General features: G+C 40.9%; 2 protein-coding genes across 12 annotated transcripts in view; both read right to left on the bottom strand.

The window, feature by feature from the left end:
- The window catches only part of LOC115659409 (sodium channel protein type 3 subunit alpha), a 964,414-nt gene that overhangs the window by 633,066 nt on the left and 305,584 nt on the right, over window positions 1–25,764 (bottom strand). The gene's annotated exons all lie outside the window — the stretch shown is intronic.
- SCN1A (sodium voltage-gated channel alpha subunit 1) overlaps window positions 1–25,764 on the bottom strand; it is a 173,153-nt gene that overhangs the window by 8,529 nt on the left and 138,860 nt on the right. For 6 of the 10 annotated variants that reach the window (XM_030579451.1, XM_030579452.1, XM_030579457.1 and 3 more), the window contains 3 exons: window positions 14,408–14,689; window positions 1,862–1,939; window positions 1,407–1,544 (listed from right to left, as the gene is read on the bottom strand). In XM_030579451.1, coding sequence (XP_030435311.1) covers window positions 1,407–1,544; window positions 1,862–1,939; window positions 14,408–14,689 — 498 coding nt within the window. The remainder of the gene's footprint in view (window positions 1–1,406; window positions 1,545–1,861; window positions 1,940–14,407; window positions 14,690–25,764) is intronic. The other 4 variants (XM_030579454.1, XM_030579455.1, XM_030579459.1 and 1 more) reach the window with 1 other exon arrangement.

Raw genomic sequence — 25,764 nt, 5'->3', positions numbered from 1 at the left:
TTGGAGATAGGTGCCTAAATTTGGGCTACAGGGAGGTACCTCCCTCTGCTTGGGATTCTCACCTGCAAATCCTCTCTTTGTGTTAGACACCTATGCCATTTGAGCAAGAAGTTGGGAGAGGAGAATGTCCCTCATAACTTTTAGCGCAGTGGTTAGGGTAATCAGCTGGGATGTGGGAGACCTGGAGTTCAAGTCCCCCTCTATTTGATGGGGAGAAGGGATTTGAACTTGGATTCTGATGTGTGGGGCTCCCACAGTCTGTCCCTTTCAACATGTTATACTTTGGATAAATAATTAAAGAATCATTGGGCCAGAGACAGAGCAAGAGAGCATGAGAATGATGCTGTAGCCTGGTAGTTAGAGCACTCACCAGAGAGGCAGAAGAGCTAGGATCCACTCCATCTGCTCCAAACAACTTTTAAAGATTAGTTATCCACAGTGGGATAGCTTGAAAAGGAGGAGCCCCATACCAGAGTATCCCAAATCCCAGTGGTCTATGGCAGATCACAGCTCAAATCTCTTCTGCTGATCCCATATGTGGTGGGGAGGGGGAAGACTTGAACTGCAGGTCTGACATATCCCAGGTGACTAACAGCCACTGGGCTAAAAGTTATAAGAGTGGTCCTCCCTCTCTCCCCTTCCCCCATCATTTTGTGTAAGCCCACCTATAGGGGCCTGATCCGGTAGGTGAGCTCTGGACACATTTACTGGATTGATTCCTGCGGGCAAGTTAGGTGCAGGAATGCCTATCTTCTCCTGGTTCATGCATTGTTCTGTGGCTTAGGCATCCAGACACCTGGCATGGGGCTGCAGTACACAACAACATAGGGGCCTAGAGAACTTTTACTGCAAAAATCCAAGCAAGTTTAGGTGCCTACAAGTTTGGCAGGTTTTGTGAATCCTAGTGGGGCCTGGTGCTGGGATTTATGCACTAAAGTAGCAGTTAGGTGCCTATGTCATTCTGTGAATCTATCCCCAAGTGTCCAGTGCTGTCATGGCTTTCTAGAAGGTTCAGGATCACTGAGGCATTAGTGGAAATATACAGAGATGCCAGAAAGTAGTAATGTACTGTGGCCTAGAATCAATGGTGCAACCACATAAAGAGTTTGTAGGAAGTGGCCAGGAGTGAGAATGCATTAGTCCTTCACTTACATTGAAAGGAATATCGACAGGACACTAAATAACTTGGAGGCAGGGGGAAGGGAAAGGATGTGTTCCACTCATCACCTGGACTACTGGGAAGCTATAACATACTGTATCTTGTACTGTATCTTTTATGTAATAATGCTTTTCAATTGTTCAATCAGAATAAATGCTTGGGACAATCATTCCACATTTTTTATGACTTCAAAAAAGCAATGTCTTATATTGTTTTTAGGACAGAGAGGAGACACTTTAATACTTATCTTCTTTTTTTGCTGGTTGAAGTTATCAATGATAACACCAATAAACAAATTCAGGGTGAAAAAAGATCCAAAAATGATAAAGATGACAAAATAAAGATACATGTATAGGTTCTCTTCATATTTAGGTTGATCCAGTACCTACAAAACAAGTTTTGCAAAAAAAAAAACCAAAAAAAGAAAAATCAGCACTAATATTCCATGTCAACAATTCACTGAAAACTCAGCAACTCACAACACAAAGATCCAAAATACTTCTGTCCTTGGACAGTACCTTAGCACTCTTATTATAATATATTTTGCCCTGGACCTATTGAAATCAATGGGAGTTTTGCTATCAGTTTACAATAATTAATATTTAGGAGAATTTTGCCATACTCACTCACTCATTTTTGTTAAACTTAGAACTCAGAGTCTATACAAGGAAAAGAAGACTTTAGAATATAAATTGTACTTACAGCTCTTGAATCAATAGCTGCATACATAATATCCATCCATCCTTTAAATGTAGCCTGTAAATGAGACACGTTTGATATCTGTGTAAAAATATGGATTCATGAAAAGAGCTAGAGTCCAACATTTTATATAACTGTTTTCATTAACTGAACACAGTACCAGGAATATTTATATCACATTTAAATCATTGATCTAATATAAGATTTATAGTTCAAGTTAATCTCTTGGCTTTCTTTAGAACTGCTTATCAAATACACTACTGTGTATCCCACCATTATATCTGTATATGAGCAGTGGCATAGTAAGCAATTAGTATAACCATGAAATCATCTATTTATAATTCCTAATCGTCTACTGCAAATGACAGTGTACAGTATCCATTTTAATGGAATAAATGCTCAGTAAATTCAGATGAGCAGATATAATGGCTACATACAACTGAGAAATACTAAGATATAGCCTTCTTCTGTGACTCGGTTGCCACCATCAAGGACCAATGAATAGTCCCTCATTATCATGTCAGTCAGGAAAGTGGCAACCAGTAGGAACCAAGCATGTTTAAGCCCTCCAACAAGGTAAGTCTTTCCTTAACTCTCATTCCCAGTTTGATTCCTGCTTTTTCAATGGTCAAAATTGTTCTCTCTGTTTTAGTGATTTTGTTTTTACTATAGTTATAGAACTTCCTCCTGATGTCTGATACCACTTGTACTTCTCAGTCCTCCAGCAGTATGCCTACTCACTCTCAGCTTCTTGCATGCCTCTTGCTCCCAGTTCCTCACACACACTTTCGCTCCCTCTGGGCTGACTGGAGTGAGCCCTTTTATGGCATCAGAGGGGCCTTAGAGTCAAGTGCTTAACAGCCTCACCTGACTCTTAGCAAGTTAATTGGAGTCAGGTGTTCTCATTAGCCTTAATTAATTCTAGTAACTTCCCAATTGACTACAGGTGTCCTAATGACCTTGCCTGCCTTATTAGTTCTAGAAAGTTCCTGAGTGTTCTGGAATAGTCCCTGTTATCTTACACAGGGAAAAGGGACCTGCTTAACCTGGAGCTAAAGTATCTACCTTCAACCACACTCTTGTAGCCATCTGGCCTGACCCTGTCACAGAAGCTACTGGAAGAAGAGAATATTGAACAGAAGATATACACTATATGTGGCAAAGACTAAAGATGCACCATCCACGGTAGCATTCTATGGACTTGCACAGCTGCTTCCTTCTGAGCATAAACCCTAACAGAGAGATGAAGACAGTAAGAGGAAGGACATCTCCAAGTAAGAATCAACATACTGAGATTTAATCCAAACACACCTAGGGAAGAAATGGAAGATTCAAGAAGTTCTGTAGTCCTTTTATGCTACCCATCATCATCGGCCGAAAAAAAATGCGGGCACAGATCCCAGCCCAGAATAGGGAACCCCCTCTTTCATGATTATTGCTACCTCATTAGTTTCTTGATACCTAGTTAGTAGTGGGGTTATTGGAAAAACAAACTCTGCCCATGGAGCATATAAAGTGCAATATAGTTAGCAGCATCAGGAAATAGACCAATCAAAAGTGACTAAAGTACTGAAGAAACAAAGTGGGACCATTCATGATTAAAACAAAAAACAGTCCTGAAGCAGCAGAGTTTTTAGACGTAGGGTTGCCCTCAGGTGTATGTCTGGGAGGAGCAAGTTTCATACCTTAGGAGCCACCACAGTAAAGATTAGATCATGCTGACAATTTATGGCATAATGGTAGAACCTCTAAAAGATCATGTTAGAGTGCAGGTACCCATGAACATAACTGAAGTCTCAGAAATGGCCAGAGATTTTACAGCCAACATAACCATTTGAAAATCAGATCTGCCATCTTACACACTGGTGGAAAAATGCAGTGTGTCCATAATATGATCCCATCTGCTTAATCTGTTAAACAGGCATACTTTTGAATTATGCACATGCTAGAAGTGGTGGAGGAGCCCTTCTGGACGGTGTGTTTTATTTTCTCGGATCCAGACACGCACCACCTGAATCCTCATAAATGGTCTCTCAGACAGAGTGGAATTATTTTAAATTATGTATGCATTTATATTATAATGAATATATTCATATTAACATAGATTAATTGGGAGAAGAGAAAATGGTTGATTTTAAAATATTAAAATTAAGCCTCTTACCCTCTTAACCCCCAATAAACAGATGCAAAGAAAAAGAAAAAGTGCAGACCTCCAACCACATCTGAGATAAGGGGAAAGAACTGAGGAACTCTCAAAGCCCATATAGTTAATTATTATTACATAAAAGAGCAACTTAAAAAAGAGAGGATGAGTAGAAGCTTCAAGGGGTGAGGATGAAGAATCGCTATTAAATGCTACTTAATTGTAGTATCTTTAAAAAGAGCTGTAAGAGAATCTGTATTCACTACACTAACACAATTTTGCAACATCATATATAGAACATTACTGCTCCAAACAAGTGAAGAAAAAAAACCCAGAAAAACAAATCAGAATTCCGGAGTGAAAATATTAGGGAGAATGGGTTATGAACTGATACCTCAGTGGAATCCAATATGCTCCCTCACTGTAGTGGCTGGTTTCCTTTTGAATCCCTTAAGTGAGTCATCAAGAAACAGTGAATACAATCATCATTGTGAAAAAATATTTATGTTAATTGATATTATGGGGTGCACAAACCCCCTCCATCATTTCCCAAACTGGAAAGTTCACTTCAGTTACAGAAATCTTTTTCTTCAAGTCTGTGTTGCTCTGGAATAGTAGAATACACGTAGAGGAAATTCAACACTAGGGTGCTGAAGTTAGTAAATGGATACAGCTCCTACCGAGGTTTATGCCAGCTTATGTTAGACCTGAATTTGGCCTATCACGTTTTCCTCAAGAGAAGTAAAGCTTTGCTTACGTATTTCCAAAATTACTGTCTTTATCCGTACTGAATAAAATAAGAGTACAGGAGTCCAGAATCTTATCTCAGTTACACTGATGTAACTTGGCATAGCTCCAATGGTTTTTCATTCACACTTATTTAAATCTGCAATAACTCCACTGATTTCAAAGTGGTTACTTTAGATTACACGAGTGTAGCGGAAATCAGAATTTGACCCAAATCATTCCGGCCAAAGAACCCAGATAATCCTATAGGTAAGTATAAATTTGAATGGAATTAAAAAAATCCTCAAAACCAAACAAAAACAAAAACCCAACTTACTGTCAGCAAGAGTGGATCAAATTTTCAGTGAAAATTGTAAGATCGCACTGGTGTTATGCCAGTCCTTTACTAAAGCCAAGCAACCAGAGATGATTTTTAGGAACATTTTCAAGTGTCTATTTTTGAGCAGAACAATATATTGCTTTTAATTAATATCCTGTTGGTGCTTTATAGCTGTCCACATCTGCCTGGTAGAACTGCATTTTATCATCCACACTTTTTACCCCACATTTCAAAATTTCTGTTTTCTCCTTTTTATCTACCTTGAAGCAAAAGAATCAATTCTGTATTTACCCTAATGGCTTGCAAAATTTTGACTAGAGAAGTGTCTCTTACTCCCAGGAGATTTACTTACCTGAGGAAATCCAAAATACTAGATTTCAGGTTTATACTTGTTACAAGAGAGTCATGCCACAAAGGAGATACCAGCAGATGCCCTTTATTTTCTCCCAACACCTCCCTTTCCTTCTCCACTTACAGCTGCATGAGAATTGTGAAGAAGGAATTTCTCCAGCTTCGTCACTTCTCTTCAGGGATATAGAAAATCTTCACACAAGTTTAGACATCCTTTCCCCCTCCCCCGACAAATCTCCTCAAAAAAACAAGTCATCCGCAGATTCACACAGATCAAAACCAGTTGTACTGGACCATAAAATGGAAAGTTTTGAACTAGTGGCATCTTCAGAGCCTACACGGAATGAAGATTTAAATGTCACATAAAAAGATACAAACCCAAACTACAAATGTATCCTGGAAATTTTTCTTAGCCTCTGATCACCAAAGTCTTAACTGATATTTTCCAGGATTCTGTAAAACTGTTGGAACATATCATGAACCCATGTGTTTTAGACAGAAAAACTTTATGGCTCTGCACTTGTACTAGGAAATTTCTCTTCTAAGGTTCTGATTTCTGTAGAGAGAAACTAGACTGAAAGAATTCTTCATAAAACTCACCCAAGAGAGATCCACAGATATTTTCATCAGCTCAGAAAAATCAACTGTGATACAGAGGCAGTCTAAATTCAGAATTTACAGGGTTTTTTTCAGAAACTAGACCAGATCTTCTAGGTGTGCCCCCTGTCTAGTGACTTGGACCAAGGATCTTTATTGAACTTGTATTTACTTTTCTGCTTGATTATCATAAGAGAAATAATATTTATATTCAGAGGACATTAGAGACTAATTATGGATGAGAGGCCTAGGTCCTGATTTCGGAAAAAAGTTTTTTTTGTTATAGAAATCCTGTTCTTTCTTCCTTTAGCATTGTAATCTCCTCTATCCACACCTTCTCCATGATAAAAAGGAACTGTTTCTAGCATCTTCTGCTCCAAACAGAAACCAGAAGAGATCTAAGGAAACAGGAATTTATTCCAGATTATCTATTGTCCAGAAAGGCTACAAGAACCTACAATATTTCTCTCCGAGAAAGATGTGATTCAGCTGGTTAAAAAAAAAGGGTAATGCTAACAAAAAGATAGTTTGAAAAACAAAGCCTTTCTAATGCTATTGGCCTCTGCAAAAGGCACCTTTGTTGTATACCACAGGGTATGTCTACACTGCAATTAAAAACCCACGACTGGCCTGTGCCACCTGACTTGGGTTCACAGGCCTTGGGCTAAGGGGCTGTTTAATCATGTTGTAGATATTCGGGCTCAGGCTGTAGCCCGAGCTTTGGAACCCTCACAGGTCCTAGAGTCTGGGCTCCAGCCCGAGCCTCTATAACACAGGGTATGTCTATACTACGGGATTATTCCGATTTTACATAAACCAGTTTTGTAAAACAGATTGTATAAAGTCGAGTGCACGCAGCCACACTAAGCACATTAATTCGGTGGTGTGCGTCCATGTACCGAGGCTAGCGTCGATTTCCAGAGTGTTGCACTGTGGGTAGCTATCCTGTAGCTATCCCGTAGTTCCCATAGTCTCCACCGCCCCTTGGAATTCTGGGTTGAGATCCCAGTGCCTGATGGGGCAAAAAACATTGTCACGGGTGGTTCTGGGTACAGCCTCACCCCTCCCTCCGTGAAAGCAGCAGACAACTGTTTTGCGCCTTTTTTCCTGGCTGAACTGTGCAAACGCCATAGCACAGCAAGCATGGACCCTGCTCAGATCAAGACCGCAATCGTGGACGTTGTAAACACCTCGCGCATTCTCGTGCAGTCTATGCTGAACCAGGACCTGCAAAGCCAGGCGAGGAGGCGGCGGCTACGGCAGAACGGCGACGAGAGTGATGAGGACATGGACACAGAATTCTCTCAAACCGCGGGCCCCTGCGCTTTGGAGATCCTGCTGGTAATGGGGCAGGTTCTAGCCACTGAAAGCCGATTTTGGGCCCGGGAAACAAGCACAGACTGGTGGGACCGCATAGTTTTGCAGGTTTGGTACGATTCGTAGTGGCTGCAAAACTTTCGCATGCGTAAGAGCATTTTCATGGAACTTTGTGACTTGCTTTCCCCTGCCCTGAAACACCAGAATACCAAGATGAGAGCAGCCCTCACAGTTGAGAAGCGAGCGTCAATAGCCCTCTGGAAGCTTGCAACGCCAGACAGCTACCGGTCACTCGGGAATCAATTTGGAGTGGGAAAATCTACTGTGGGGGCTGCTGTGATGCAAGTAGCCAAAGCAATCATTAAGCTGCTGCTACGAAAGGTTGTGACTCTGGGAAACGTGCAGATCATAGTGGATGGCTTTGCTGCAATGGGATTCCCTAACTATAGGGGGGCGATAGATGGAACCCATGTCCCTATCTTGGCACCGGAGCATCAGGGCACCCAGTACATAAACCGCAAGGGGTATTTTTCCATGGTGCTGCAAGCACTGGTGGATCACAAGGGATGTTTCACCAACATCCATGTGGGATGGCCAGGAAGGGTTCATGACACGTCTTCAGGAACACTACTCTGTTTAAATGGCTGCAGCAAGGGAATTTCTTCCCAGACCAGAAAATAACAGTTGGGAATGTTGAAATGCCTGTAGTTATCCTGGGTGACCCAGCCTACTGCTTGATGCCATGGCTCATGAAGCCTTACACAGGCAGCCTGGACTGTAGTCAGGAGCTGTTCAACTACAGGCTGAGCAAGTGCAGAATGGTGGTAGAATGTGCATTTGGCCATTTAAAGGCACGCTGGCGCACATTACTGACTCACTCAGACCTCAGCCAAACCAATGTCCCCTTTGTTTGTTATTGCTGCTTGCTGTGTGCTCCACAATCTCTGTGAGAGTAAGGGGGAGACCTTTATGGCGGGGTGGAAGGCTGAGACAAATCACCTGGCCGCTGATTACGCGCAGCCAGACACTAGGGCGATTAGAAGAGCACACCACGAAGTGTTGCGCATCAGAGAAGCTTTGAAAACGAGTTTCATCACGGGCCAGGGTATGGTGTAACTGTTGTGGTTTTTTCCCCTTGATGAACCCCCCCCTTGATTGACTCATTCGCTGTAAGCAACCCACCCTCCCCCTTCAATTACAGTTTGCTTAAGGAAATAAAGTCACTATCGTTTAAAAATCATGTATTCTTTTTAAAAAGTCATTATAAAAAGAGGGAGAGAACTGACAAGGTATCCTGGGTGTGGTTTGGGAGGAAGATAGGAGGGAAGGAAAAGGCCATTAAAAATATTTCAAAGTAATGACAGCCTTTTGGTTGGGCTGTCCATGGGGGTGGAGTGGGCGGGTGCACGAAGCCTTCCCCCACGCGTCTTTACACGTCTGGGTGAGGAAGATATGGAACATGGTGAGTGGTGAGGGTGGTTACACAGGGGCTGCAGCGGCACTCTGTGACCCTGCTGCTGTTCCTGAAGATCCACCAGACATCGGAGGATGTCAGTTTGATCACGCAACAGCCCCAGTGTTGCATCATGCCTCCTCTGATCTTCCTGCCGCCACCTCTCATCACGTTCGTCCCTCCTGTCCTCATGTTCACTGGCATCTTTCCTGTAATTTGATACTACGTCCTTCCACTCATTCAGATGAGCTCTTTCATTGCGGGTTACTTCCATGATTTCCGAGAACATTTCATCTCGCGTCTTTTTTTTCCTCCGCTTTATCTGAGATAGTCTTCGGGATGGAGTAGGGAGGCTTGAAAAATTTGCAGCTGCATGAGGGAGGTAAAAAAGGGAAAGAAGCATTTAAAAAGATACATTTTACAGAACAATGGTTATACTCTTTCACAGTGAACAACACTATTCACCTTACATAGCACATGTGATTTCACTACAAGGTCGCATTTTGCATCTTAATATTGAGTGCCTGCGGCTCTGGTGTTAGAGATCTCACAGACGCAGGTCCAGGCAGCAGAATTCAGCTTGCATGCGGCCATGGTAAGCCATTGTCTTTCAGCTTCTGCAGCCTTCATATACACAGTGCCCTTCTTTCCCAAATACCAAGCAAAGCCCATTCAGTGCTGCTTCTTTCCTGTTAACATGCAGCAGCAGAAACCACCCCCCCCATCCAATTTTCTGGGATGATCGCTTTATCCCTCCCCCCACCGCGTGGCTGTTATCATGGAAGATCACTGCTAATCACCCCCCTACCCCTCCCCACCGCGTGGCTGGTAGCAGGGAAGATCCCTGCTAGCCAAACGCAAAAAAGCTCAGCACCATTACCCCCCGTCCCCTCCCCCCGCTTGGCTACCTGCAAGGAAGGATTTCTTTTAAGCAACAGGCAAACAGGCCAGTAGGAATGGCCATCTCTGTCCCCTTAATTAAATTCCTGACTTTCAACCAGGTTACCATGAACAATATCACCCTCCTGAGCATAACACAGCGAGATAAAGAAGGGATGTTGCTTGAATGCCAGCAATCACCAGGACCATATGCAGCTAGGCTTTGTCATGCAATGATACCAGATTACTTGCTACATGCATGGCGTAGTCAAGTGTCCTACCATGGTGGACGGAATAAGGCTGCCTTGCCCAGAAACCTTCTGCAAAGACTTTTGGAGTACCTCCAAGAGAGCTTCATGGAGATGTCCCTGGAGGATTTCCGCTCTATCCCCAGACATGTTAACAAACTTTTCCAATAACTGTACTGGCCTCGAATGCATCCCAAGTCCTCCGGGCAAATCAATCATTAAAAAACGCTTGCTTTTAAACAATGTTTTATATTTACAAAGGTACACTCACCAGAGGTCACTTCCATGGCTTCATTGTCTGGGCTACTGGCCTGGGAGGGTAATTCTGTCTGGGTGAGAAAAAGCTTCTGGCTGTTGGGGAGAACAGAGTGCTGTGTGCTCTCTGCAAGCTCGTCCTCCTCTTCCTCCTCCTCATCTTCCCCATCCGCAGACTCCTCAACCATAGCTGAGATTACCACCCCCACCTCAGAATCCACGGACAGGGGTGGGGTAGTGGTGGCGGACCCCCCCCTTGAATTGCATGCAGCTCAGCATAGAAGCGGCATGTTTTCGGCCCTGCCCCAGACCTTCCGTTTGTTTCTTTGGTTTTCTGGTAGGCTTGTCTGAGTTCCTTAACTTTCACTCTGCACTGCACTGAGTCCCTGGTGTGGCCTTTCTCCATCATAGGCTTGGAAATTTTTTCAAATGTTTTTTCATTTCATCTTTTGGAACGGAGTTCTGTTAGCACAGAATCCTCTCCCCATATAGCGATCAGATCCAGTACCTCCCATGCGGTCCATGCTGGAGCTCTTTTTCGATTCTCAGGAGACTGCATTGTTACCTGTGTTGATGAGCTCTGCATGGTCACCTGTGATGGTGAACTCTTCATGCTGGCCAAACAGGAAATGAAATTCAAAAGTTCGCGGGGCTTTTCCTGTCTACCTGGCCAGTGCCTCCGAGTTCAGATTGCTGTCCAGAGCTGTCACAATGGTGCACTGTGGGATACTGCCCAGAGGCCAGTACCATCGATTTGCGGCCACACTAACCCTAATCCGATATGGTAATACCGATTTCAGCACTACTCCTCTTGTTGGGGAGGAGTACAGAAACCGGTTTAAAGAGCCCTTTATATTGATATAAAGGGCCTCGATGTGTGGATGGGTGCAGCGTTAAATCGGTTTACGCTGCTAAAATTGGTATAAACGCGTAGTGTAGACCAGGCCACAGTTAAACAGCCTCTCAGCCCAAGCCCTTTAGCCCAAGTGAGCTGGCATGAGCCAGCTATGGGTTTTTAATTGCAGTGTATAGTTGATATGCCCACACTAATGCTTATCGCTTATCACTAAGTTTGTCAGAAAAAGCAATAGTATTGCCCCCCATGTGGAAATTTCCACACTACTCAATAAAGCTTTTCCTTAGTTTCTTAGCAGCCTGGCCAAAGCCCATTCATGTCAATGGAAAGCCCCACAATAACTTCAATCAGCTTTGGCTCAGACCGTTAGGGAGCTGGAGAAAGAACTCTTTTGACTCCTGTTGACTTCAGTGGGCTTTTGGTTCAGGAGTTATGAATGCAGATAGGAGCTCTCCATAGAGCAGAGTGCAGATAATGGCCCCCAGAGGAAGCACAGCAAGAATATCCATTGACAATCACACTTTTGTATCTAGATTCCTCAGGATTAATGTTTTATCTTAAGCCATCAGCCAAATGCACAATTTCTCCCAAAAGCATTATCTATATTCCCTGCATATTCTGGGACTCAGCCAATCAATTCCCAGTATCTGTTCCTTTCAGATACCCTTTTTATTGCTACATATTCAGTAGGAAGGGTAGATACACAAAAGTTCTGATATTTCCATCTTTTCTTCATCAAGGATCAAAGTAGTCTTAAGGCTCTGCCCTAGATTCTTGTCTAACATGGTATCTCTTTTCCATATTAATAAGAAGATGGCTTTTTTAATTTCTGCCCTGATTAACAAAGCTATGTACAAAGCCCTGAAAAGCTAAGTCTCTGAGTCATGTTCTTCACTGTGTTCTTTAAGGCACGTAATAAAAGGTTCTAAAGTAGTATTTTCAAATTCACAAAAGGGATATACAAGCACAAGTTCCACTGAAAGCCAATTAGACTTTTGCTCTGAAATCCTTTAGGCATCTTTGAAAATTTCCCCTTAGTGCTCTTATTGTTCCATGATTGCAAAATGGATATTATCACTTTATCACACACATCTTCAAAGATGTAGAGCTCCCTGTCCATTTTGTGGGCAGCCAGAAGAGACTCTTTGGTCAAGGAAATGAATAAACACAAATGTGCAAGCTCTCTCAATACTTTCTACAAGCTCTATATCAGAATGGAAAAAAGAAGTGGTGGCATTGCCCAAGTTCCATCCACAAACCAAGATCCACACAGCAAGGTTTGCCTCCTTGAGATAACAGAATGAGACACTACTCTCAGTATATTGTGCAGATGTTCAAAATACGATCATGCATCCTCTGCTGGATTCCTTGGGCCTGGCTCTCCCTCACTGAGGTATAGGTACACCCATAGACAGGACTGGATTAAGGCATAGGCAAAATAGGCTCACACCTATTACCCGAGCTTCCAGAGTCATGCAATGGATTTAGAAATCTAAGTTTTCATTTAAAAAAATGTTTCTAGCCCTCATGGTGACTCACAGACTTTTAAGGTCAGAAGGGATTTCCGTGATCATCTAGTCTGACTTCCTGCACAATGCAGGTCACAGAACCTCACCCACCCACTCCTAAAATAGACCCCTAACCTCTGGCTGAGTTACTGAAATCCTCAAATCATGATTTAAAGACTTCAAGTTACAGATAATCCACCCTTTACACTTTCTTAGACCTGCAAGTGACCATTCTGCAGAGGAAGGCGAAAAACCCTCATCAATCTGACCCAGGAGGGAATTCCTTCCCAACCCCAAATATGGTGATCATTTAGATCCTGAGCATGCAGGCAAGACCCATCAGGTAGATACCCGGGAAAGAATTCTCTGTAGTAACTGAGACCCCTCTCCATCTAGTGGTTGAAAACAATAGCTTGAAAATGTGAACCAAGTATAAATGATGGAGTGATGCCTTCTTGAGTCTGCAGACCGCCTCCGGCAGAGGAGAGAACAGCAGCCACTAAAGACAGAAAGGAATACACCTGGTCCTACCTCCATCCCTGAACGGACCAGGCTCCCACTGTCTGGAGAGGCCCTGGACTAGTTGGGGATGGCTTGGAGGATGCCTTGCTGAGCTCTGCTTCCCTTTGGTGGGGCTCATATCCACCCTAGACTCCCTTCCTCCACTCTGGCCTATTGGCTCCACAGGGCAGATTGAGAGGAAAAAGTGTTGTAATTCTTTCAAGTACAAACCACTTGTGTTACCAAATCAAATTATATTCACAGTGGATTGTGCACATTTTCATAATATGCTTGTCACTCTTCTATACGGCGATCAATAGTGAAATGATTAACAATGTTGATATTTAAATTATTGTAATTGCACATTTGAGACACCACCCTACTGAGATGAATGAGGTAGTTCACAATTGTCTGAAATTATTTTGTCAGTTTATGCTCGAATCATGTTTTCATGATTTTCTTCACAAACAAAGGCTCTGGGCTCACTTTTTTTTAAATAAAAGCTCAAACTATGGAAAACTAGGTGACAATTTAAAAAAAGAGTATGAAGTTGCCAGCTTGATGTGATTCTGTCAAATTAAAGCCCTGAACTCTAGACTCATTTTCTTGGCTTCAGCCAAGAATTAGGCTGCTGGATCATTTGTGGCATAGGATATTTCTTCGCTGCCGAAAAAGGCAAATTTTTTTTAAAGCAAGACAGCTAAAATACATTAATTATCTTGCTGTAAAAACACCTTTTTGGCAGTGAAAACACAGCCACAGAGTGCCATAGCCCTCCTCATGCATTAGGGATACTCCCCTGGATTCTAATTTTGTGAAGGAAACTCCACAAATTAGTTGGTGTGGGGACTCAAGGGGACAGATGTATAGATAAGGCTACCTAATGGCCTTCCTTCTGCTTCACCTTCTTCTCTGTGTACTGAGGAATTGCTTCTCAGATCACACCAGTCTGCACTGGTGGCAGCTGAATCACTGAAAAGGGAATTTCTTATTTGAGAATTCTTTTCTGTGACTTAGTTACACCAATGCAGACTCCTGCCCCATTAGTAACAATAACATTAAAAGTACCCATGTGGTGTAATACCATTCCAAGTTACAACTCTGAAAATTCTCAGACCAGTAATGAGAAAGAGGGAGGGAGGAAGGGAGAAGGAATCATCCTGCTGGAAAGCATGGAAATCCTTGGTTCCTACTAATTATCATCTGCCTATATGATACGACAGAGAAATATTAGCCATAAGTACACTGGTATTACTGAGTCACAGACAAAAATTACCAGGTAAGAATTGCTCTTTTAGTGACAAAAAAATGGGGAAAAATTGCTTTTTACTATTACATATAAGCAATAAGAGGTATATAAAGAGTAATCACTTACTACTTGAAGTAAAGAAAGATACCCAAATCCTACATTATCAAAGTTTACTTTCACGTTTTTCCATCGTGCAGTTTCATTGTTTTTTATGAGTTCCTCGCACTGACTAAAATTGTTGATTCTGTCGACGTCAAACCTTTCATCATTTGTGGTGTTAACACAGTAGTAGAACTTCCCAGCAAACAGATTTACTCCCATGATGCTGAAAATTAGCCAGAATATGAGACAAACGAGAAGCACGTTCATGATGGATGGAATTGCTCCTAAAAGGGCATTCACAACCACCTAGTACACAGATACAGGGGGGAAAAAGAAGAGAGTGTAAGAGTATTTACAACAGTAAAATAATTACATTGTTTTACCAATGCTTAATCAATCTAAATTTTTATTTAAAAGCTAATACTAAAAATGTTAATGCAATATGTTAATGACAATAGTGTTACTCTATTCTTTTAAAGCTTTAAAGTTACCCAGAAGAACAAAAAAAACAACTGAGAAAAACTAAAATATCTAAATGAAGAACAAAATAGAAACCTGGTGGTAGTAAGAAGAAGTCTTATATTGATGTGCTCTATTAAAAAAAAGAGAGAAATGTTAAATATAAATACAGAAAATTGAAATAATCTAAAAATGAAATAAATTATAGTGTACAAACTTAAAAATGATTAGTGGCATGTAGATTTGTAAAATATGCCTGTGAAATTAAAACTTAAAACACAATGTCCAAAATTTAAAAACCAAGATCTACATTAAAAGGATTATTCAAAATTTATATAATATCTTTATTGCCTTATAGATTCATGCATTATTATTACAAAGATTAATTTCTTTGCATAGATAAGCAAGACAGTTTTGCAATATGTGTTTATTTGAATCAACATAGTTTATTTCAAGCTCCAGTCTTGTTTCATTTATTGAGTTTAATTCAGTAAACTTATCTTAAATGAAACAATTTTTAAAAATCAGTGAATGAACAATTCCAAAATCTACAGAGGGAAGTTGATAAAAGAAGAGATCAAAACAGCAAATGCAAAAGAGCATAGAGCTCTTTGAATAGACTAAACAGGGATTAAATTGACTATTAAAATATCTTTAAAAAAAGGTATCTTCCAAAATAATGCAGAGTTTTAGTTATCAATGAAAAACTAGATTTCTATCCTGCAAAGCAGTTACTGGATGGGAGGAAGAGGGGACTTCCTTTGGGGGGAATACATTTGATTTACCACATTAAATATTATTAATTGCTTACAGTAAGTCTTGTATACTGTAGCAATCCTTAACAAATCATCCAGCAGGTTATCCAGAAAATTTGTCCTAGGCTTAGTCTACATGACAAAGTTTTACCAGCATGGCTATTTCGGTTAGGAGCGTGAAAAAAATCATACCCCCTAGATGACAAAGCTATGCCAGCAAAAGCCCTGCTGTAGATGCAGTTTACCAGCAAAAGAGTACTTTGGCAGGATAGCTAATGTTGTTCAGGGAGGTGGTTTAAATATACCAGCAAAGGAACTCCTTTGTTAGTATAAGCTGTGTCTCCACTAGGGGACTTTGCCAGCACACTTATACCAGTATAGCTATGCAGGCAAAGCACTAGTGGTGTACACACACCCCTAATCACCACCAGCATGTGATGTAGTGGGACAGGGGGAAACTGATGACTGGCTCCTTCCCCTTCTCCTTCTTTGAAGCTCTGAAGTTCCACAGATGAGAGAACTCTCTCCCTCTTGAGGATGAAGTCCTGCAGGGCTTTCAAGACACAGCACTAATCATCTATGATTTTTAACTCAGTGAGTAGATTTTGCTGGGGGATATGGGGTGATACTCTTGATTTATCTAAGCAATATCAAGATCACACAGGGTTTTCTTTCATTAATTTACAGCTTTTTGCCTACGCTATTCCCTGGAGGCAAAATGTCACAATAGTAATTTACAGTAGAAACACGGGGTTGGTTTTTCCAATATACAGTAAATAACTCATGTGCCTGTCAAAGCTATAAACAATTGTGGGGTGTGTGCTTGGCTAAACAGCATAGCACTCATTTCTCCCCTAGGTCTCTGATACTAAATCTACTGATTTATTGTTTATTTGTGATTTGTTTTGAACTCTGGTTTTGCCTCAGCACAGAATACTGTACTATATGGGACCTTGTATGGAGCAGTTGAATCTTAATATATTAAACAAAATTTAATATATGAGCCTGATTCTCAGTGATGCCATTCCTGCGGTAGGGTGGGAATGGAATAGACTGAGGAGGTAGTTTTAGCTGGCTTTAATCTACCTTTGCGCTTCCTGTTTTCTGCTCCATGCAGGGGCCTTCCCAGCCCTCTGTGTAGATAAGAGCAATCGCAGGGCTGCTCAAACTTACTCTCTGTTTCCCAGAGCCCCCTATGAGTCCTGGGAAGCACAGTATAGCCATAGTGCAGTACACTCCAGCTACACCCCTGCCAAGCCCCCAGTATGACCCCTATGCCACAGCCTAGGATCAAGATCAGTATAGAACCCTTACATCAACTTTACACTAGTTCGGCAGGCCCCTGAACACTGGCTATTCTCAGGGGTCTTTCTGCCTGCTTTAAGGACTCTTTTCATTGACAGCGTGGCATAAAGGGGCATTAATGAAACTGAGAATCCACCCAAATACTCATCAAAAATTTAATTTTTAAAAGAGGAATGAGTATCTTCCTTAGTGGCTTCTACTCTTATTGGTAGCTTTAAGGGAAGTATGCTTGTGTTCTTAAGATTTCTATAATAGAAAATAAGAAGTTCCTATAAAAATATCTGTATACTCCAATCAATATTTTCATTTAGTAAAAGGCTACAAAGGGGTGACGGTGAGGTTCTGGACACTGGAAGGCTATTCTCTAGAGACTGAGGAAAGGGCTGTAGGAGACAAGGATTTATTTATCCCATTCAGTAAGAAATGTAAATCTCTTGCTAACTAGGTTGATGAGATTGAGAATAAAATGAAAATTAGAAATGTGTGGACTGTTGGAATTCATTTCAAGACTGAGTTAGTCTATATCATTGTTTATCGCTACATGCTTATCTGAAATTCTAGGTCAGCTGGTGCCCTTGACTTTATTTCTGAATGCAGAATCTCCAGGACATGTTATATTGATCTTTACTCTTCCCTTTAAAATTCTATCTTTGGGTAGAAATTGAAAACAGACATATCAAGAGACGAAGGTGGGGGTTATTTCCATGTCCTATATAAATTAGAAAGAAATGTTTTATGAATGTAGTGGTTGTCTCAGGTACTGGATTAACAACAGATCCAGCACAGGCACCAGAATATTAACAACAACAACAACAACAATTATTGTTATAAATAAATACATAATTATTGTTGAAGGAAATTGCTGTCCAGATATCTCACATCTTCAATTGAGAGGGCAATCCAGTCTCTCCATTCAGACTGCTAAAAAGGAAGACACTTGTTCTTGGAATTAGAACTAAATGGATTCCACCAACTCATTTCATATAGGTCACTGAATAACCATCAAATGGTAACAATTTTTGGTCACTACTGACCTGGATGCAAACTGGTGACCTAGAGATGAAAGTCTCTGTAGCCTATTACCAACCCCTTGAGCTATCCAGGCCCCCTGGAAATATTTTTAAGAAAAGAAGAAAGAAAATTAAACCTTTTAATGAAGAAAATTAAACCTTTTGGCACCAGTAATGAGCCTTTGCCCTATCCTGCAAAGCTTTCAGACTGGATTCTTCATGCTGCTCCTAGATCCACTTTTTAATTGCACCTTGTAAAGAGTTCTTTCACATATGCTATGGTAGTAACGAACAGCTGAAAACCATTGTTCTTAAATTTTGTCAGGAATGACTGAAATATACTAATATGAGGAGAATCTGGCCAGTGTCTTACACAACTCATTCTATGTTAATATGCGTATGCACTACACGTTTTTGGTAGGAGGGCTGTAAAGTTTTATATTTGCGGCCAAGTATTTATAAATGTCTTATGTGTAATTTGTGGACACTCCTACAACAGTCACTACAAATGTAATGAAAAAATAAGTTAAAAAGAGAAGTGAATATAGTGAAAGCTTCAAGTAACATTTCTTCATCACTTAAACAATTTAACAGAAAAAATAAATTGTCAATCTCTTCTTCTGAGGTACATTTTGCAATGGGTTAACAGTTTTGAAAAGTATACCTCCTATTAACTCTCTCTCTTCAAAACTAAATCAGACATCACACAGATATAAAAGATGTTTATGTTTAAACAAGGGGCTGTCTTACAAGGACTTAATCTTTGAGCTGGAGGGGACCATTGCAACACCTAAGCGAGATAGGAACCATAGAACCTGTATCTACAGAAGGGAATTTCCGACTTAATATTCCACATGCTTTGCCCTTTATAAGCAAACAGAAGGCAATTCTGGACATCAAGTCTATAAGTAGATCTATGAGGAACAGCAAATTTAAAGTGCAAATTCTGGAATCACTAGCCTGAAAGAGCTCTTCACATCACAAGACAACATAGAAAGCTTTTGAAGATCTACTGCCAACGCAACTTAGAACCAAATTCTTACTTTTCCTGTTTTTGAACCGATCAGAAAGATTAGGGATATACGTTCTATTAATAAAGGTTGATTTACTGGTATTAACATTATGAAGAACGATGTCACAGATGACTGCCTTTTCAACAGAACACTGCTAAATTTTTCAGCAGAATTAATTTCAAAAGTGATTTTAGCTCCATGCAGTATATGAAAAGATCACAACATTCATAAAATCATAGAAATGTAGGGCTGGAAGAGACTCAAAAGGTCATCTAGTCTAACCCCCTGCACTGAGGCAGGACCAAGTATACCATTCTTCTGCTTAAATCTATTTTAGAGAAAGAAGTTCCTTGAAATAATTTGGAAGTGTTATAGAGAGCCATAAAAGTATATTTTAAAAGTACTGCAGAATTTAGAAAGTCTTCTTCATTGTTTGTAATAAATTCATCCCATGGACTTAGTTATTATAATAATAATTTTAGAAAACAAAAATTATGCCAGGCATTTTACAAATTCAATTGAAAAGAAATAGTTTCATGCCTCAACGAAATTACAATCTAATTTTAATTGTGATGAGTGAGGACAATAAACAGGAGGGAGGCAAGGGATGTGGAAAGATGAGGGTTATAATAACAACATCATGTAATTACTCAGTTAAGGGGCATTATGTTGGTAGCTCAATTAAAAGGGTTTTGTTTTTCATTTAAAGTTAATAAATTAATCACTCGCTTCTTGTGGGCATATCCATTAATTTTATCAAAGTTATACCCAGTATGAATTTGAGCTAAGCAGTCTAGGGTAAGGAGTATTGGGGAGGAAAACAACAGCAAGAAGAAATGAGAAGCATTTGGGAAGCCTACAAGTTCAAAATGGAAGCATTCTAGCTCATTCAGCTCAGACAATGGTATTATATTCAATTATAAAAAACACATCTACTGAGAAAACTAGTGTACTATCACTCTTTGACTAAACACTACAAGTTAAACATTCACAGTAGACAAACACCTTTTGGACTAGTGATACTGCAAGCTGTAATAGAATGCCAACTTTTTTTACGGTTTCCCTAATAATAAATTCAAAAAAGATTGTAAAAAATAATATTTTTGTCTGTTTTCTACCTCTCAATTCTCATTTCTCACATCTGAAAATTATCAGACTGTCATTTCCTGAAGAAAATGAATCTTTTTCTTTAAAGAGACCATCACTGTTCTAGGTCTCATGCTCCCAATGGGAAACAGGATGGAAGTATCCTGGCTCAAGGCTTTCTGAGGAAGTATTATTTCCCATGTGATAACCAATAACCACCACTTGGTCAGACCCCACTATCTGTTGCTGCTCTGTTCCCTAGAGCTGTCCAGCCAACTCTTTCTTGACTGTAGGTAGGCAACAAGTTCCCATTTGGAGCTGTATCTGGGTGTCTAACACCACAGCTTGGGTTCCACATTCCATACTGTACTATCAAAGTAATGGACATTCTTTGATGAAGTCCCTACCTTCCGGTCAGCCGCTAATAAACGCAATATGATTTACTGTGGTCTACATGTCCTTTGATTCTCCAGGCTATGTGCCCCTCTTGCTGGCTCTCTTCAGATGACACATTGCCTCTGCACAAGGACCAAAAGTAATAGTCTCCATGAAACAGCCATCTATCCTACAATACACTCCTGCCAAAAATATTACTCTGAGGAGCTCTGTATTGAATCTTCTGGTAATTTGCATATTTGAACAAGGATTTGGCGACTAAGTGCGTACTGACTGAATTAATCTAGTCACTCATCTGGGTTCCTGACAGAGGAACTACCTTTGGAACACTGTGTACTTGTCCAATTGCTGATGAAAGTCAGCTATCTTGGTAGGTGGAGCTAGCCTCAGTGCCCCTACTGATGCAGATAGTGCCAAGTGTTAGTGCGGCCAATGATGCCATTGCTCTGGTACCCCTGAATCTTCTGGCACTCCATCAGTCATAGAATCGTAGGACTGGAAGGGACCTCGAGAGGTAATCTAGTCCAGTCCCCTGCACTCATCAGTAAGTATTATCTAGACCACCCCTGATAGGTATTTATCTAAACTGCTCTTAAAAATCTTTAATGATGGAGATTCCACAACTTCACTGGGCAATTTATTCCAGTGCTTAACCACCCTAACAGTTAGGAAGTTTTTCCTAATGTCCAACCTAAACCTCCCTTGCCGCAATACCCCATAATGAGTTGTTTGAATGGGATCAAGGTATTGTCAGGATCCCAACATGGGCAGTCAGGGCCAAGGGTCAGCTCAGGGGCAAACCTGAAGCTGGGAGTAGTGGAGGAGTTTGTAGTTAGGTTCCAGACCAGGGTCGATACAAAAGGTCAGAGTCTGAGTCAGGGTCCAGGTCAGCAGGCAAAATGCAAGTCAAGCCAAGGTTGAAACCAGGAGTTCAGGAGCACGGAGCAGAAATGGTCATGCTAGCTACAGAATATCCACATGGTTGCCTGGACACTTCCTGGAATGTCCCCTTGGGTTTATATGTGGGGAGCTAATCAAGACCCATGATGCTTCTGCCTCTCAGACTCCATGAGCATGATCTGTGTCCACAGCAGGTCATAGGGCCATGAAGCACAAGCTGGTTACAGCTGCTGCTGGGTAGCAACATGGAAGACCAGCAGCCAGGCAGATCTACCAGGCCTGGGTTCTAGACTTGTGTGGTCTTACAGGGATGAGCCTGGACATGACTCTTTGGATTCTACTGATATATAACCAAAGAGGAAAAAAAACCCGCAGTGATCCTGCCCTGGGGGACTCAAAGTTCTTCCATTTTTTGCAGATACTGGCTATCACTGCTAGTTCTGAGTTTGTCCCTGACCAGGAGTCTTCAAAGGTGATGGTGTATAGGTAAATGGACCAGATCCCCCTATTAAAAAGACTGCGCTTCCTTATATCTTATCTTTGATTAGCTGATAAAGGTGTGGAAAATGCCTCTTTTCTCTATCACTATGTCCTTGGTAGAGAAAAAATACACCTTACCTGAGGACACCTGTGGCTGCTTTTTCTACTCTTCACATGAAAGAGTGAGGCTATGGCCAGAGAAAGGAAGAGCTGCACTGACAGAATTGTACCAAAGAAATCTTTGAGACTGCAACCTTTTTATTGTTTTTTAAAGATTTACCAATCTACAGCTGTCACTTGGAGAGCTGTAGATGACCAAACCTACCTAACTAAAGGTCAGGCTGAATCGTGGAAGAAAGCTCAAGCCCCATTATATCCTTTGGGTGACATCATCTTGCTTCTCCTACCACAAAAAGAAAAAAGCATATGTTCTGTACCCATCCTTTATATCAACAACTGGCTTTTAAGTGTTTTCTTGTTCAATGCATTTAGCAGCAACAGGAGAAGCAGTTGTAGGATACTTCCCTCAACGTCTTCATATACTTTTTCCAAACACACACACAAAAAATATTTTTCAAAGGCTACAGAAGTACATAAGGCCATTGCAGAGAAACTAAATTAATTCATTCCATCAGTCTGCACAGCTGAGGATGTCAGGGAGATTCCCAGACCTGAGCCACTCTTTTCAAGTGACAAATCTTAGGAACTCTCCCAGACTGAGATGTCACTAAAGGCAGTTTTGGAACAAACTGATAAGTTAAACAGTAATAAGTCACCAGGACCAGATGGTATTCACCCAAGAGTTCTGAAGGAACTCAAATGTGAAACTGCAGAACTACTAACTGTGGTATGTAACCTATCTTTTAAGTCAACTTCTGTACCAGATGACTGGTTGATGGCTAATGTGACACCAATTCTTTAAAAAGGCTCCAGAGGCGATCCTGGCTATTATAGACAGTAAGCCTAACTTCAGTACTATGCAAATTGGTTGAAACTATAATAAAGAAGAGAATTACTAGACACATAGATGAACACAATTTGTTGGGGAAGAGTCAACATGTTTTTTGTAAAGGGAAGTCATGCCTCACCAATCTACTAGAATTCTTTGAGAAAGTCAACAAACATATGGACAAGGGTGATCCAGTGGATATAGAGTATTTTAATTTTCAGAAAGCCTTTGACAAGGTCCCTCACCAAAGGCTTTTAAGCAAAGTAAGCTCTCATGGGAAAAGAGGGAACATCCTCTCCTGGATCAGTAACTGGTTAAAATATAGGAATCAGAGGGCTAAAAGATAGGAAACAAATAAATGGTCAGTTTTCAGAACAGAGAGACGTAAATACTGGTGGCCCCCAGCAGTCTGTACAGGGACCAGTACTATCAACATATTCATAAATGATCTGGAAAAATGGGTAAACAGTGAGGTGGCAAAATTTGCAGATGATAGAAAACTACTCAAGATAGTTAAGTCCAAAGCAGACTGTGAAGAGTTACAAAGGGATCTCAGGTATCATAGGGGTAGCTCTGTTAGTCTGTAGCCATAAAAATAATTAAGAGTCTGGTGGCACCTTAAAGACTAACAGATTTATATGGGCATAAGCTTTCGTGAGTGAAAAACCCACTTCTTCTGATGCATGGAATCTCACAAAACTGGGTGACTGGGCAACAAAATGGCAGATGAAATTCAATGTTGATAAATGCAAAATAATGCACACTGGAAAACAAAATCCCAAATATATAGATAAAATTATGGGTTCTAAATTAGCTGTTACCATTCAAGAAAGAGATCTTGGAGTCATTTGTGGCAACTTCTCTGAAAACATCCACTCAATGTGCAGTGGCAGTCAAAAATGTTGACAATGTTGGGAATCATTAGGAAAGGGATAGATAATAAGACAGAAAATATTATATTGCCTCTATATAAATCCATGGTATGCCCACATCTTGAATACTGCATGCAGATGTGGTTGCCCCATCTCAAAAAAGATATATCGGAATTGGAAAAGGTACAGAAAAGGGCAATAAAAATGATCAGGGGTATGGAACAGCTTTCATATGAGGAGAGATTAGTAAGACTTGGACTTTTCAGCTTGGAAAGAGATGACTAATGGGGATATGATAGAGGTCATATAGATAGATAAAATCACGACTGGAGTGGAGTAAATAAATAAATAAATAAGGAAGTGTTATTTAGTCCTTCTCATAACACAAGAACTAGGGGTCACCAAATGAAATTAATAGGCAACAAGTTTAAAATAAACAAAAGGCAGTAAACCTGTGGATCTCTTTGCCAGAGGATGTTCTGAAGGCCAAGACTAACAGGATTAAAAAAAAAGAACTAGATAAGTTCAAGGAGAGTAGGTCCATCAATGCCTATTAGCTAGAATGGACAGGGATGCAAAACCATTCAAAACCAGAGCCTTGTAGCAAGTTTGCCACTACAACAAACTTCCCATCATCTTTCTGTTGAAGGGAAACTTCGGGTATTTTACTCCTGATAGTCCCTGATCACGCTGATATATGGGACTTGAAGCATTATTGGGTGGAGAGATTTCTGAAAACCAAATCTTGTAGCCTCAAAATTTCCCTCTGCCCTTAAGAATGCTCCAGCATAATATATAGCACAACATCTAATTCCTCATGGCAAAGTCAAATCAGTGCCATCAGGCAAAAGATGGAAGGAGTTTTATTACAGACCCTTCCTACTGCCTAGAAAATCAGATGAGCTTTGGTAACCACATGCACATAAGGATACTTCCCCTGAATCATAGAATATCAGGGTTGGAAGGGACCTCAGGAGGTCATCTAGTCCAACCCCCTGCTCAAAGCAGGACCAATTCCCAACTAAATCATCCCAGCCAGGGCTTTGTCAAGCCTGACCTTAAAAACCTCTAAGGAAGGAGATTCCACCACCTCCCTAGGTAACCCATTCCAGTGCTTCACCACTCTCTGAGTGAAAAAGTTTTTCCTAATATCCAACCTAAACCTCCCCCACTGCAACTTGAGACCATTACTCCTTGTTCTGTCATCAGGTACCACTGAGAACAGTCTAGATCCATCCTCTTTGGAACCCCCTTTCAGGTAGTTGAAAGCAGCTATCAAATCCCACCTCATCCTTCTCTTCTGCAGACTAAACAATCCCAATTCCCTCAGCCTCTCCTCATAAGTCATGTGCTCCAGCCCCCTAATTATTTTTGTTGCCCTGCGCTGGACTCTTTCCAATTTTTCCACATCCTTCTTGTAATGTGGAGCCCAGAATTGGACACAGTACTCCAGATGAGGCCTCACCAATGTCGAATAGAGAGGAAATGATCAGATCCTTCGATCTGCCAGCAATGCCTCTACTTATACAGCCCAAAATCCCATTAGCCTTCTTGGCAACAAGGGCACACTGTTGACTCATATCCAGTTTCTCATCCACTGTAGCCCCTAAGTCCTTCTCTGCAGAACTGCTTCCTAGCCATTCAGTCCCTAGTCTGTAACAGTGCCTGGGATTCTTCTGTCCTAAGTGCAGGACTCTGCACTTATCCTTGTTGAACCTCATCAGATTTCTTTTGGCACAGGCCTCTAATTTGTCTACCTGCATCAAAGGCACTTAGATGTGATATGACAACAGCACTGCAATACTAATTTTGTATCTTTCTTTTTTGAGCTGGAATCAAAGAGTGTTACCTATATAGGTTAGTAGTGCACAGAGTCTGCTTTTTAGACAATTGGTTGACCAAAGACAGCACAATAAAATTGGCCTAAGAATCAGTTGTGTTGCCAAAGGGGTGCTGGAATTCAAAATAAACTACACAAAGTACTATTTTATCCCCTACAGACAAATGGAGTACAAGGGAGCCCTGGTGGATTCAGTTCAAAGCCTTCCTGACCCAAGACAGGATCCAGGGCATCATAATTCTAGCAGAAAGAATTTTTCAGTGTCAGTAGTGACTGCCTGGCCCATGTTATCAATTTAAATATGGAGATATACCTA

Source organism: Gopherus evgoodei, chromosome 11 (genome assembly GCF_007399415.2).
Source record: "Gopherus evgoodei ecotype Sinaloan lineage chromosome 11, rGopEvg1_v1.p, whole genome shotgun sequence".
Lineage (NCBI taxonomy): Eukaryota > Metazoa > Chordata > Testudines > Testudinidae > Gopherus > Gopherus evgoodei.
Note: the sequence above shows the minus strand (reverse complement) of the source record. Positions and strands in the feature narration are given on the sequence as shown.